This window comes from Chenopodium album, chromosome 14 (assembly GCF_948465745.1).
Source record: "Chenopodium album chromosome 14, dcCheAlbu1.1, whole genome shotgun sequence".
In the NCBI taxonomy this organism is placed as follows: domain Eukaryota; kingdom Viridiplantae; phylum Streptophyta; class Magnoliopsida; order Caryophyllales; family Amaranthaceae; genus Chenopodium; species Chenopodium album.
In genome coordinates, this window is record NC_137847.1 from 54,554,191 (window position 1) to 54,568,642 (window position 14,452).

Genomic DNA, 14,452 nt, shown 5'->3' on the forward strand with positions numbered 1-14,452 from the left:
GATAGCCACACGGTGTGGCCATATTAGTTTATAAGAGTAATCTTCATTTATAAAAGTAACCCAAATTCATTATACGAGTGAATTCAAAGTAATTCAGAAATAAGTAACTACATTTGTTCATTCGAGTAACCCTATTATTTTGTTTTAGAAAATGAAAGAATAATTTCACTTATTTAAGAGAGTAACCCCTATTTCTCATTTAAGTAACCTATATACGCGTTAAGGTAACTCCATTGCTCATCACCGGAACCCCCTATTACTTAATTAATTGTTTTGTATGTGATTATGTGAAGTGGCCACACCATGTGACTAGTAAAATATAAGACTTTGTGTTTTAGCAGAGAAAATAGAAATAGGATTTTTTGAGGGTAAGACAAGGATTCTTAACATAATTAACGTTGGAATGAAGAGAATAAAATCTAAAATAGACATGACTAAACAAAGACCATCTAATCTCTTCCTTGGGTGACGCCCACCACCCTAAATTGAACTTGAAAGCTTTGAGAGTCTTCAAGATGTACTTCAAGGAAAACATCAGACTTTAGGATTCATCCATAATACTGGGCGTCTTTCGGTGATTGCTTACCCAAAGTCTAAATGATTGACATACAAAAACAATTTTGGATAAATGAAGGGCAAGGAAAAGAAGGGGAAGGAGGGGAAGAGGAGAGAAGGGGAAGCATAATGAGTTTTTCTTCCAAATCTCTCAATTGTTGGAGAGATAAATTTCTTACAATTTAAAATCTCCATTTCTCTCCCCTCTAATTCCCTCCATTCATTTGTTATCCAAATAAAAGAAATTCAATCCCCCTATTTCCCTTCCCTTAATCTAAACACACTTTTAAGGCATGCTTGGTTTAGATATATTAAGGGGGTAATAAAAGTCAAACTTGAAAAAACAAAAGTAATTAGTAGTGTTTACTGTAGGAGACATGGTGTTTACAAATGAAATAAAGTAGTTGATCCATGAGGAAAAGAGAGAGATGGACGAATAATTACTCTCCTAATGAGGGTAATAGTTACCCACCCTCCCCTTAGTGTAAACTATTACCTCCAAAATGAGAGTATTGATTCCTCTTTTTTCACCTCATACCACACCATCACTATATAATTTCCTTACAATCACACCATCACTATCTCCTCCTTCCCTATTTTCACATTCATTTTGTTTAGCCTGACTTTTAGTACACTATAATACATTTCCCCTAATCCAAGCATGTCATTAAGGAAATTGGGAAAAGTAATTTTTTTAGGAAATGTTTCCTATCAAAACAAATAAAGCCTAACTTAGATATACCTTCTTAGCACCATCCCCTAATTCCAATGGTATAATAAGGCCTTTTTGACCCTAGGAGGTTTCCCCCAACACCGGATTCAGTTATGACAATGGGCTCTAAAATTTTCATCGAGGTATGAATATGATAAAATCAGTGGGGAGCTGCAAGTTAGAAGATAAAACACAAATAAGTTGTACTCCGTATACGTTCCTAGTTAGATTAAGTCAGAACATTAAATATATTATCTTCCTGAAGAAAAGCTGTTCATGGGGTGCGATCGAGCAAGGCCATACAAAAATCACTCACAAACATATACAACTTTGTACCAGATGCTCATTTAGTATCAGTGAAATTCAATAGCTTTCGTAGATCCATTTCCAAGGTTTGTTACATATCCTACACTAATTTTTATCGGAAAGAAGAAAAGACCTCCTGTGTGGCCAAATACATTGTATGAGCAAGAAACATGTACTTTTGATACAAAAAAAAAAAAAAAAAAAAAAAAAAAAAAAAAAAAAAAAAATTCTAAATGTTTATGAGCAAGAAACATGGTCAACATGATACGCAGTATAAATGCATGGAATATGCTCAAAATTTCCAAAGGTTTGGGCAAAAATTGGTTTGGATGTGGGCATGCGCTGCTTTTTGGCATCAACCAGAGTAACCAAGCTCAGAATGAAGCATCCCCAGGGTTAAAGTGGTGAATCTTTCAAACTTCTACTGCATCAATATTGCAAAGGGTTCACAGAGTTCAAGTTTTCAGAGGCAAGACTGGCAAGTGGCAACTACACTTTTTTTAAAAAAAATGATCGAATTAGCAATAGAAGCCCCAATAGTTACAGATGTAACAGAAGATTTGTTCACTTGGAAACTAAGTATCTAGAATTACTTTGAAGTTAAAGCCTGACAGCAAAAGAAATAGACATGAGATACTTACTTCATAGTTCTTCTGATCAGTCCTCTTTGCCAATTGATAAAGAAGAAGGTTCACATGGTTCTCCAGCATAAATGAGGTTCCTTTGTTGAAGAGATGGAGTCATACTCGACTCCAGTATCTGCTGGGTGAAGAACATCTCTTGATTTGAAAATGCTTCATCATTATTGGTCAAACATGGCTGCTTTACTGATCTTTCTTCATTAAGATTTTCACATATGGTAGCATCATGGCAAATAGAGTCTGGAGTCAATGGTTCCTGTTGAGATGAGAAAGACTCATCTAAAGATGTGGTCTTAGCAACTTCACAATCTTTGCTGTATTTGCCCAAGGGTGATTCTGATGTAGGAGCAGGAGTTGTAGGGTCACTCTTTATAGATTCTGAATCTTCAGAGCCGGGCACTTCAGCAAGAGTTCCACTTAGGCGCTGCTGCTCCTCTATTATCTTCTTCAAGTATTTACCCTGAGCTTCTATTCGTAACTGTAGCTGTCTTTGCACCTATTGCACATCAAATACATCAACTGATCCTGAAACTATGATTTGTTCTAGTTTGAGAAAAACAAGAGGGGGGGGGGGGGGTGTCTAGGGAGCTATGCAGAACAAGACCTGTAACAATAACTCAAGAGGAACAGAAATCTGCCACAGATATTTGTTTCACCACCTTTAAGATGTTTAATGGCCCTTTAAACTGGGTGGCACAAATTATATCCGACCCTTAAAAATTACCTCATCCCAGATTTTCTCATACAATCAATTAACAACTAATAGCCAAAGGGATAATATCTCAAAAACCTGGGTGTTTGAACATTTCTTCCCTCCATGGCTAAATTTAATCTTAAATACTTTGTATTTGCAATCTTAAGTTAAAGGAAAAATACACTTTAATAATCCCAACTATTACTGATTTATTTTAAATAATCTCAACTAAGGTTTATTTTTTGATAATCCTAACTATTGGATTAGTTTGCCTCCAATAGTCCCAAAAACCGATTACCTGTTGAAAGGGTAAATTATTTATTTATTTTTTTATTTATTTTTTATTTATTTTGGTTCTTTATTTGCCACGTGTCAACACTTGAATGGTTCAAAATTAAGAATTAAAAAAATATATATAAAACATAGAAAAAATTAAAAAAAAATAAAAATTCAGCCACCCTTTCCCCACCCCCTAACTTCGCCGGAGCCCTAATTCCACCCCCTAATCTAGCCGCAAACCGGCAGGCCAACCCCCAGAACCACCGAAAAACGGGTGACGTCCTATCCTTAACTGATTCTCTCTCCTCCTTAACACACTATCTTGTTTCCCACCTAATTAATTGATTGATTCTATCTCTTCTTCAAACTCTCTCTCTAACCAAATCGCCAAACCCAAGTCACCGGCGACATCGACGAAGGAACGGCGGTGGACGAAGGATCAGTGGCAGCTACCCACTGAAACAGATTGCTGTCCAAAATAAATCCGGCTACAAATCCTTCATGGCGGCGGCGACGAATGGAGGATAGCTGGCGCAAGTTTCCGCCGAGAGAGGAGTCCTAGCCGGCAAAGTTAGGGGGGTCGGTTGCATTGTTGCAAATAACGGCGACGAAGGCTGTCCAATCATTATTTTGGGGTCGGGGTGGGTTACGTTGGTGGTTTTTGTGGTCGGGATGGGTTGGGTTGGTGGTTTCGGAGGTCGGGGGTGGGTTAAATGGGTGGTAGAGGGCCGGCCGGCCGGTTTTGGTGGTTAGAAGGGATGGCCTGCCGGTTTTGGTGGAGGGAAGGGTTTGGCACCGGTGGTGGTAAGGTGGTTGACTGGCTGCTAGGATTTTGGGGTTTTTTCCTTTTTTTTTTTTTCTGAATTCGGACTATCATGGTCACCTGTTATAACAGGTCATTGATCCGTTGTTGACCGGTTGGGACCTTTGGAGGCAAATTGACCTAATAGTTGGATTATTAAAAAATAAACCTTAGTTGGGATTATTAGAGGTAATTCGACAATATTTAGGATTATTAAAGTGTATTTTTCCTAAGTTAAAATAGTGCAAGAAGATGATGCCAGAATTTTGGCTTTTATAATTCTTTCTTTGTGGACCATAACAGCATAATATCTCCCTCAAGCCACTCCCCCCCCCCCCCCCCCCCACAGGGTGTGAGTAGAAATTGGGGGCAGGAAGAAGACATGACATCAGTGTGGCTTCCACAGTCCAACTCCAAAACAATTATCACCTAGCACACGATTTAAAGAGGGCAACCAACAATTGGAATCAGTTTGTTCAAAGAGAAAAAGGATCTAACAGTTTCTTAGAGACTGCACAAAGAAACACATGCCTCCAATTGCTCATGCAATCGCTTCTGCACCTCCATTTGCAGCTTTAGTGCCTCGGTGATTTGCATACCACTGCAAAAGAATTAAACTCCTATCAGCATAACTTTCCACCTTCATAAGCCTTCTAATATGAATACTCTGAATAGAAGACCAACAGGCTAATCTGACAAGCATCCCCACAGCGCCCCAAAATATTCCCTAACACAACAGTTGAGACTCATAGAATCATAGTATACCTCATATTCATCAATACAATATCTGCTTCCTCAACTGAATTTTATAAGACAAATAACATAAAGCAAATAAATTATGAACTTACGATGGACTTTCCAAACCATAAAGCATATCCGCAGATTCCTTCTTGTCTGCTTTTTTCCCTAGCATTACCAATGCCAAAATTGAAAGAAAAGAAGGAAATAGTAACATAATAAATCAACTTAAAAGAGAAATGAAAGCAAATCTATCAAAACCAGAACTAAAAAACCGGCTTTATGCTCCACAATTTAATAAACAGGTCATAGTTAACCAGCCAACAATGGACATCAAAAGATAACCTACACCAAATCATGAAAGAACACTAACCCTCAGATAAGGAATCAGGGAGGTACTTAGCAAGACGATATTTCTGAAAAAAAGAACGTGAACAATAAAAACAAAGAAGCCATAGTAAAACTAAAAGCTTTGACAAAATATAAGAGGGAAAAAAAGAGAGCAAAGTTCTATGAGTACAAAAAAAAAAAAAAAAATTACCTGTAAATGGCTTTTGACATGATATATTGTCAAGCCTTGTACTCCCATGACCCTAAGGACACCTTTGGGAGTAGCACCTAAAAAGCAGAAAACTAGGCTCAATCTCAAAAAAAAAGTGTTATATAGGGATCCACACAAGATGTAATTCACTTTAACCATAACAAAATTATAAATTTTATGATAAAATGTTCTTGCATGATACATTTTTCTTTTAAAAGGGTTTCAATAAGAGGTAAATTTACATTCCAAAGTTACTAGAGCATATGACAATAGCATGTACAAATTGCTCCCTTGAAAGTGATATACTTCCTCTATTTTTTATTAGATGCATCACTTTTGAAATTGCAGACTCCTAGGCAATTTTGGAGTAGATAGAGATAAGAGAAAAAAAATAAAGAGGGTCCATGTGATATGAGAGAGATAGAGAGAATTTATAAATTAAAAGGGGAGTGATGCATCTAAATTGAAACTTTCATATATAGAAAGTGATGCATCTAATAAAAAACGGAGGAAGTATAAAAATGGCAAATAAATATTGCTAGCATCAAAACAAAGAATAAAGAGGAGAAAAATACACAAAACATTACAAGGAGAAAGGATGAAAAAAGAAACTAAGTAGCCTAGTGATTAGCCCAATGCTTAAGAGCTTAACCCTTACAACTTAAAATCTATTTGAAGACCTAAAACACCTAATTTAGTCCAATAAAAAAGTTCACTCGTAGAACCCATACTTTACAAAAGTGATTGTGAATAAATGAAAATCAAAGTTACCTACCCCGTGTTATCTTGCTTTACAAGTGTTGTGTTCTTAGGCCATTATAATCTTGCATGTTTCATTTTCATTTTAAAGGGTTTCATGATAATTTAATGAAATTCCAATAGTGGATACAAGGAGAGGGAGATATACATATCAAAGTTAATAGAGCATACGATAATAGCCTGTAAAAATCATTCACGTTAAAGAGATATATAATTAAGGCAAAGAAAGTTGATAACATCAAAAGAAAAGATGAAGAATAGGAAAACAGACAAGACACTATAGGGTGAAAAGAATAAAAAAAAAGGAAAAGTAATAGCCAAGTAAGATAAAATGCAATACCAATTAAAATAAATTACTGAATAAATCAATACTTAACCCCTACAACTTAAAACTACTTAACACACAAATCCAATAAAAAAAGCTCATTTATAAAACCCATACTTTGATGATGATAAATAATTGTGAATCAAGCTTCCTACCTTATGTTATCTTGCTTTAATACCAGTGTTGCATTGTTAGGCCATTATAGATATTGCACCACTACTTTTAAAGCACCCGAAAATCACATATCAGGAACTGTTAGGGGTGATGAGGAAAATTGAGGAAATATAAGTGTAATAATTTTCTATCAAGAATTATACATGTTTTGTGTACTCTGTATCACATAGGTTTTACGATAAATAACTATTCACTACCAACATTAACAATTGCGGGTGTAACACAATTATAAACAACCAACATCAACAAAGGTATGATAACCCAATGAAGGAATTTTGACAACTTAATAAGACCCTCAGAGATCTATTTGGTGATCGATATATTACAGCTCTTGACTACCATACAATATTTCCATGTTGATCAGCCTATTATGGTTCCAAACCAGCTTTTAAAGCCTCGGGAGACACTCCCCAACATCTACTTTCCCATGTGTGTATGGAGTAATAGTCCCAGGTTGAAAGTGGTAGAAGGGTGACTAGCTTATAACTTATAAGATTTGTGGAATACTTCTAATTCCATATGGTTTTAAAAAGGAACCACTCTTGACTTATGAGTGGTAGATCATGTCTCCTCCTTGTCTAGGGCCTAACAGTACTTCGACGTGCATTTGTGGTAGATCATGAACAGGTAATTCCCCTTCTAAATACTACTTTTTCCATCTTTAAACAGAGGGAATACTCAAAGATAGGCATCATGTATTGATAAAAACTTCAACTTTGCCAAGAAATGCTAGTTCTAGTTGTTTTTCAGTCAAGGCATATGATCATCATAAACCCAATATGCAGAATCACAATAAGAAAAGTGAGGGTCAAATTGTCAAGCAAGCATGAATACTAAAACCCCTCATATTAAGGGTTCCAGGCGATGCATTAACAAGCATGTTCATTCTCAACCAAGGCAATCATAATTTCAGAAAGCATCATCAGACTTAAAGGAACATACGATCTGGCCCACCCAGTTGCGCTACAGCATCAACAAAACGCTCATGAAGTTCATTGGTCCATCGGAGTCGTTGCTTTGAAGACATACTAGTATTGTTACTGAGGCTATTGTTGTTGACTGGATCCATTGTTGCCAGCACCAAAGTGCAAATGTCAACTAGATGAAAGATTTTCAAAATGTAAGTTTGACAAAATTGACAATCAAGTTTACAACGGAAAAGAAAACAAAATTCACAAAAGCATCAGACATTACAACCTAAAAAAAATACAGATTTCAGTGAAAAAATTCCCCAAATTCAACAAAAGGGTAAAGAACAACAAATCAAAATTGGAAAACAAAACAAATACCACATTAAGTTAAGCCACATTTGCTAAAATGAGATAATGAATTGGAAGAAGTTGGTTTAAATGTATTGAAAATCGTTCAGTAAGATGAGAACAAGAGACAATTAAGCCCCAAAAAAAGGGGGAGAAGATAGCATAGATTTTCGAAAAGACAAATCTTGTCTGTTCCTGTTTCTTAGTTGTTTGTTAGATTGAAGGAGACAAAGCGTGAATGAAAAGGGGGTAGGAGACGAGACTTACCAGAACGCCGCAAGAGAACAGCTTGCTTGCCGACCGGAGCTTTCAGGAGAGGGACTGCCGGACTGGAGAATGAAGAAAGTAGGAGTAGGAGGGATGAAATTCAAGTTTCACTACGTTTTTTAAAGTTTTCAAATTATTATTTTTTTTTTTTCAAGGAATGTGTTTTTTAAATTTTGATAAAGTTTTTACTTTGATCGCCACCTAAATTTAGGTAAATTAATTAATTTTAATATTTCTTATAAAAATACAAAGTATATTAATATTTAATCAGAAAGTAAATATTAAAAAATTACTAAATCTATTTAACTATTACTAAAACAAAATCTGCTGACATTATTAAGGGACACTTGTCAACTTTTAATAAAAAAATTTCCCGTCAAAAGTATTTTTGACATCATCATTTTATTTCTATTAAGACTAAACAAATACGACATTTCTTTCAAAATTAATTAATGAGATATGATTACGCTTTTCAAATAAAGAATATCGAAATTATTTTAAGCAAAATCTATTTAATCTGTGCAACGCACGAGATTAAACTAGTATGGAGTATAAAATAAGATAATGGGGTAAAAAACGTTTTGAATATTTAAAAATAGTCAAAATAAGGTATACACTTTAACAAAAAATAGAGCGAGTACTCTTGATTTAATTTTGATGGTAGTACTCTTTAATAAAAATCAATACATTATGTAAATTAATAAAAAGTGTTAGTTTCATACATACATACATACATACATACATACATACATACATACATACATACATATATATATATATATATATATATATATTCTTTTTTTTTTTGTGCGGCAAAATTTTAAAATATATATATATGTATATGTGATGTAAAAAGAAGTGATCCCATTTTTAAAATTTTGCTGCACAAAAATATAATGGGGCAAAATAAATAGGGACAAAGGGAATACAAATAATTTATTGAATTCTTTTTTTTTTTTTGAAAGAATTTATTAAATTCCTAAAAATACTTGACTCTTTTTTTTTATGATAAAAAACTTTACTCTCTAAATTTCCCTTTAAAATGATTTCATATGGTTAAAAAAAAATAACACGATACTATTATATTTCATATTCTATTTACTTCCTCTATTTTTTTAGTTGCATCACTTTATAAATTGAGGATTCCTAGACAATTTTTGAAGAGGGAGATATAAAATAAAAAAAATGGACCCATGTGATAGGATAGAGATACATAGAGTTTATTACGGTAACTAAAAAAGAAAGTGAAGCAACTCATTTGAAACTTCCGTTTTAGGAAAGTGATGCAATTAAAAAGAAACAGAAAAGGTATTAGGCTGCCAAAGTATTATAAGTATTTTTGTTCTTATTCAAATGTTGATGCTCAGCTCAATTCACTTTCAAAGAAGCTCAAATTACCAATGATTGAAACGAGCGCTTCCTAAGGCCTCACAGTTAGACACAAGCAATTGCATAACAATGACAATTTTGTAAATAATGACATTTTAAGAGTACTACTGAGAGGCAATATAGTAATACTGAACATTCTCAATAGTACTATATATAATTTCAGTAGTATAAAAAACACTATAAATAGTACTAAAAATACATCTCAGTAGTACTAATAGGACTTTCAGTGGTACAAAAGATTGTTATACAAACTTTTATTTGTGTCTCACGGTGATGTATTAAGACTTTCCCTGATTGAAACACAACCGTAGTTGCACCAATGTAGAAATGTAAACTACACTCATAAATTAATTCCAAGCAAAATCGTTCTTACATTGTACAATAACACCAAGAGAATTGCCAAAAAGAAAAGAACTTCGATCATTTACAAATACATGGGCAGTCCCGGTCACAAAAAAATACAAAAGAATGTATTTACCATAGGGGTTGTGCATTTGAGATATATTATGTAGTACTTCTACACTGACACACGTATCGTGTAAGGACATAATATTCCAAAACGAATTCTGACGACTAGCAGCAAAACAGTAGCTTAGGAACTAAAGATGTGTAATTGCAAGACAGGCAAGAGCCAGTTAGGGATTGATGTTGCACTCCCGCATATATACTTGGTCATAATCAATGTATTTTGACCAATAACCTCGGTACTTAGGCATCCCTATCTCAAGCCACGGTTTCATGTTGCCATTGTAATGAACAACTGCGGCCTTCTCAATGTCCCTTGGGTTGACACTAGGATTATATCCTAAACCAAGCACATGCCATGATCGATCTAGAGGGTAGGTACGTTTCCAAAATGTAATGAGGCCCGGAGGCAAAGTTCCTAGCTTCCACAACTGTCTATCATGATTCTGCAAAGACAGTAGAAAATATCAAAATAGTTAGGAAGCTCAGGAACATGCACTGTAAAAGCAACCAAACCATAGAGGCTGAGCAAATGAGCATGCATCTTGAAGTCTTACCAGCTTTTGCCAATTGTGGTACACCTCAGTGATGTTTTGTTTCTTCCACTCTTCCAAATCAAAAATGTTCATTCCATATGCCCATCCACAAGCATGGGGGTCAAAATTCTTTGAGATAAGAGGGTTAGAGAAATTAAGATATCGGTCAAAACGATGAAAAGTTTCACCGCAGGTCTCAACAGCACCATTCACATTGCCCCTCATATCAATGGACCAAAGCCTGGTAAGGTCCTTCTGGACAACTATATCATCATCCAAGAAAAGAACTTTATTCAGCTTTGGGAATATCTCTGGCAGATAAAATCGAAGATGGTTGAGAATAGACAGATATTTTGGGTTCCGGAATTTCAAATTTGAATCTGAAGCAGCACGGTGTGTCTTAAAGTAGTAGTCTATCATAGATGGAGATCCCAACTGCTTGAGTACCGGGCTGTAACTTGAATTCAACCATGTAAATTCTTCAACATTCTGAACATGAATGGCAGCATCACTCGGAGGATTAACTAAGAACCACATCCTCATCGCTGCATAATTGAGTCTATCGGTAACAATGTGGAAAACATGCCTTGATGGGTCCTGCCAGATGCAAAAATTAAAGGCAGAAGCTCTTAAATATTTTGATCAACAAGCCAGGCAAACACAAAATATATTTGCTAAGAGATTAACCGACATCTAGAAAATAGTTTAGCAATTACAAAATGGATCAAATACCAGTAGGTACAAAAGCAGTAATGTCCACAAATAGTCAAAAGTTCAGTGTATCACCATGGTTTGTCTTCCATTAAACTTCCTAATAGCAATAAGGTGCAAAATTAAACAGAGAAAGCTCCTTGGCATATCTTACCTTAGCATGTGATACAGTAGAATTTACAACCACTGCAGCCGCCAATACATTGTCCGAAAATAATGCATAATGATACAACTGAGGGTCATCCAATTTCTCTTGGTAAGGGAACTGCTGTTGAGAATAATTCAGGGCATAGAATTCAGTTGAGAGGCGCAAAGGAAGACAGTGAAGACCCTTGGGGAGTGTTTTTGCTGTTAACTGAGTCAAGAACATGGTCTGCTTTCTGTGAACACGCAGCTGCTCTTCTGTTGAGTGAAGGATAGCACGGAGCTTCTTCACCATAGCTGCACAATCATCTTGAATTTGTTTTCCCTTGGCCAATGTCTGATCCATCGCTCTCAGTTTCTCATGGGCACTGCAGTTGAACCAAGTAATCAAATTATGACAGACACAAGATTCGAAGAGTATTTTGACTATTTTCACCACAGTGAGTCTTAGTAATAACTAACAAGGGAGTTAACATCAATACATACTTCCTTGGAAGATCTGAATCCTTTGTTGCATCACCAAGTGCCCTTTGAACTTCCTTTATCCTTTGTCGAAGTTCCCTGATGAAATGAGCATTGCTTCTTGTTGCTGTGAGTGAAAGATATACCTTTGCCCTGATCAGTTGATCTTTCAGATACCGAACCTGAGTATTAGACACGCTGTCCACTTGGTTACTATTCTTCTCATTTTTATGACCTCGACTGACGGTTTCTCTTGTGCCAACATTGCCACCTTTTTCGACAGATTGCATCTTAGGTGTTGTCTCCTGAAGGATTGAGAAAAGGAATATAAGCTGACAGGAAAGGCATGTTGCAGACATATATATACCTTCCACAGCCAGAAGAAGGGCAAGCGTGGAGACGGAAGGAAAGCAAAGATAAGAAATTCCATGACAAATCTGCACTATTTCCCGACATCCCATGGGGGCCTATGCTACTCATACTCTTCACTTTACCAGCTCAATTATATATGTCAAATGATCTCGACACTCCAACATGGGTATGGACATATACCCAATGGATTCACAAAAAGTTTTAAAGCAATCAAACCTTAAAGCTTAAGAAAAAAATTGACAAGAGAGCCAAGCTTAAAATATGAATACCATGTTGTTGGAAGCAAGGTGCGAGGGATCGTGGTCCTTGGCATTGGCATTGACATTGGCATCCTTAGCAGCATTGTTTTCCACCATCTGCAAACCATGAACTCCTTTCACCTCACTCCCATCTGTCACTAGTTTGATGGGGTTTTCTAATTCAGTACTATTACTCCCACTGCTAGTTGTAGTAGTAGTAGATAATACGCGGTTTTTGTGCTCCACCTCCACAGACTGCACTTCCAGCACCTTGCCATCTAATCAAGTAGAATACTGTTTAGATTAACCATTTTAACTACTGAAATGAACCACAATTCACAAAAACTTGACAATTTAGTTGGATTAATTAGTAAGACAGCTAACCTTGCATGGAGGGTTTTAGTTTGGAAACTATTCCAACAGGTTCTTTAACAAACATTTCATTTTCCTAAAAAATAATTAAACAGCAAATATTAACAAAATTAAAATTAAACACAAGCATTGCCATATTAATTTAAACCCACACTAAAAAACAAATTCAATTTACCTGAGGAAGCACATTAAGTTGTCCAGTGCGACCAGTGAAAGCCTGGCACACAAAATTGAAATAAAGTTCCAATATCATCAATCAATTTTCAATTTCTTTTTTTTTTTTTTTCATTTTTGAAAATAAAAGGATTGAATTAAAATTTAAAAACACTCACAAAGGTGGAAATTTCTTCACTTCCATCAAGCTCATCACTAGCTGCACAGGCAAAAACACAAATTCAAAACAAAAATCACCCAAAAAAAAAAAAATGGATGAATTTTGAGAAGTAAAATAAAAAAAGGGGAAAAGGGTTCTTACAGGAAGAAGGAAAAAGTATGCCAAGCTTGTCGGTGTAAAGAAGAATGGGGGAAACCACTGTGATAAAAAGCAAACATAAAACGGGTTTTCTGAACCCCATCTTCAACTTCATCGGAAATCCAATTAAATTGAATTGTAATTCAATAAAATCTCTACTTCATTTCAAGAAAGATTGGATCTTGAATTTCTTAATAAATTTGGATCTTGAAAGAAAGAAAAGAAATCAGGTGTTGTTCAGTTATAGCTGTTGTAATCTTGAATTTGATGACAACAGTAAATGGACGGGGGAGAAGCGAGTGATATAGAGGTAGAGTGAATGTGTGTAGTTGTGTGTGTCTCTTTCTTTTGAGTTTTGACAGTCTGTCTGGATTATGGAATGTGGATACAACTTGCTATTTCATTTACTGTAAATCTGAGCTCGCTATAATTAGTATTGGTTAGTTAAAGTAATACTCGCATTGTCCCGTGTTCGATTTAGCTACGAGACAGGGTGTTAATCGGACGAGCCGAGCCCAAACTATGGTTAGCTCGGCTTGTGATCGTTTAAATTTGTTCGAACTCGAACCGAGTTCAAACCTTTATCAGTCGAGCTTTGATCGAGCCGAGTTTTGACTAAGCATTGATCGAGTCGAATTCGAACTGTTCACGAACAACCGTGATTTATTCTTATCCATAGTTTACTTGTCTTCTTTGTTGTTCATTATTAAATTTTTTATTTTACAATGAGTTTATTTTTTTAATAATGAAAATACTAACTTGTTATTGTGTAACATCTATATTTGTATACATGATTTTTTTTTTTATATGGAAAAAAAATAATCGAGCTAGTTCACGGACTTTTCGATCCTAACTTGGCATACCTCAGCTTGGCTCATTAAGGTCTTGAGCCGAACTCAAACCCGAGCCGAGCCACCAGGAATTGAGCTTTGACCGAATCGAGCTCGAATAGTTCACAAATAGCTCAGTCTCATTATCACCCCTCAGTACGAGTATTAGAATTGAGGGCGAAATCACATACTCCCTCCGTTTCCTTTCGTTTGCTAATTTGCTAGAAAACTTAACAATCGTTTGCTGATTTAGTTTTGGTTGTGTAAAATTGATGAAAGTAAAAATTTGGTAGGCTAATAATGTTGTTTGTGAAAAGTAAAGGAGTGGTGTCTATGGCTATTTAAACTATAGAGAAAATTTAAAGGAACAATCTAAAAAGAACAAGGAATAGATACCAAAGTAAATAG

General features: G+C 35.4%; 2 protein-coding genes across 6 annotated transcripts; both read right to left on the reverse strand.

The window, feature by feature from the left end:
• Positions 1-1,792: 1,792 nt before the first annotated feature.
• On the reverse strand, positions 1,793-8,201 carry LOC145579645 (myb family transcription factor PHL7-like). Of its 5 annotated transcripts, none has more exons than XM_081636882.1 (8): positions 8,053-8,201; positions 7,469-7,624; positions 5,269-5,345; positions 5,101-5,143; positions 4,838-4,883; positions 4,521-4,590; positions 2,215-2,710; positions 1,793-2,067 (listed from the first exon to the last, which is right to left on the reverse strand). In XM_081636882.1, the coding sequence occupies exons 2-7, from the start codon at positions 7,593-7,595 to the stop codon at positions 2,231-2,233; spliced, it is 843 nt and encodes a 280-aa protein (XP_081493008.1). In that variant the 5' UTR covers positions 7,596-7,624; positions 8,053-8,201; the 3' UTR covers positions 1,793-2,067; positions 2,215-2,230. The 5 variants fall into 5 exon arrangements, with proteins under 5 accessions (XP_081493008.1, XP_081493007.1, XP_081493006.1 ...); XM_081636881.1 differs by having other exon boundaries at positions 4,838-4,886; XM_081636880.1 differs by having other exon boundaries at positions 1,793-2,062; positions 4,838-4,895.
• A 1,562-nt stretch (positions 8,202-9,763) lies between these two features.
• LOC145577607 (putative galacturonosyltransferase 4) lies at positions 9,764-13,584 on the reverse strand. The gene is made up of 9 exons (XM_081635099.1): positions 13,218-13,584; positions 13,075-13,115; positions 12,918-12,959; positions 12,755-12,818; positions 12,401-12,648; positions 11,784-12,064; positions 11,308-11,665; positions 10,464-11,039; positions 9,764-10,352 (listed from the first exon to the last, which is right to left on the reverse strand). Exons 1-9 carry the CDS (start codon positions 13,327-13,329, stop codon positions 10,077-10,079), a joined length of 1,998 nt encoding a protein of 665 aa, XP_081491225.1. The 5' UTR covers positions 13,330-13,584; the 3' UTR covers positions 9,764-10,076.
• Positions 13,585-14,452: the final 868 nt, after the last annotated feature.

Excerpts from the sequence above, each read along its gene's own strand:
- LOC145577607 (XM_081635099.1), bottom strand. The coding sequence starts at position 13,329 with ATGAAGTTGAAGATGGGGTTCAGAAAACCCGTTTTATGTTTGCTTTTT. Across the intron at positions 13,116-13,217 it reads CATACTTTTTCCTTCTTCCT|CTAGTGATGAGCTTGATGGA; the intron begins GTAAGAACCCTT and ends TTGCCTGTGCAG. Across the intron at positions 12,065-12,400 it reads ACCTTGCTTCCAACAACATG|GAGACAACACCTAAGATGCA; the intron begins GTATTCATATTT and ends TCAATCCTTCAG.
- LOC145579645 (XM_081636880.1), bottom strand. The coding sequence starts at position 7,595 with ATGGATCCAGTCAACAACAATAGCCTCAGTAACAATACTAGTATGTCT. Across the intron at positions 5,144-5,268 it reads ATGTCAAAAGCCATTTACAG|AAATATCGTCTTGCTAAGTA; the intron begins GTAATTTTTTTT and ends TCTTTTTTTCAG. Across the intron at positions 4,896-5,100 it reads CCCTGATTCCTTATCTGAGG|GGAAAAAAGCAGACAAGAAG; the intron begins GTTAGTGTTCTT and ends TGGTAATGCTAG.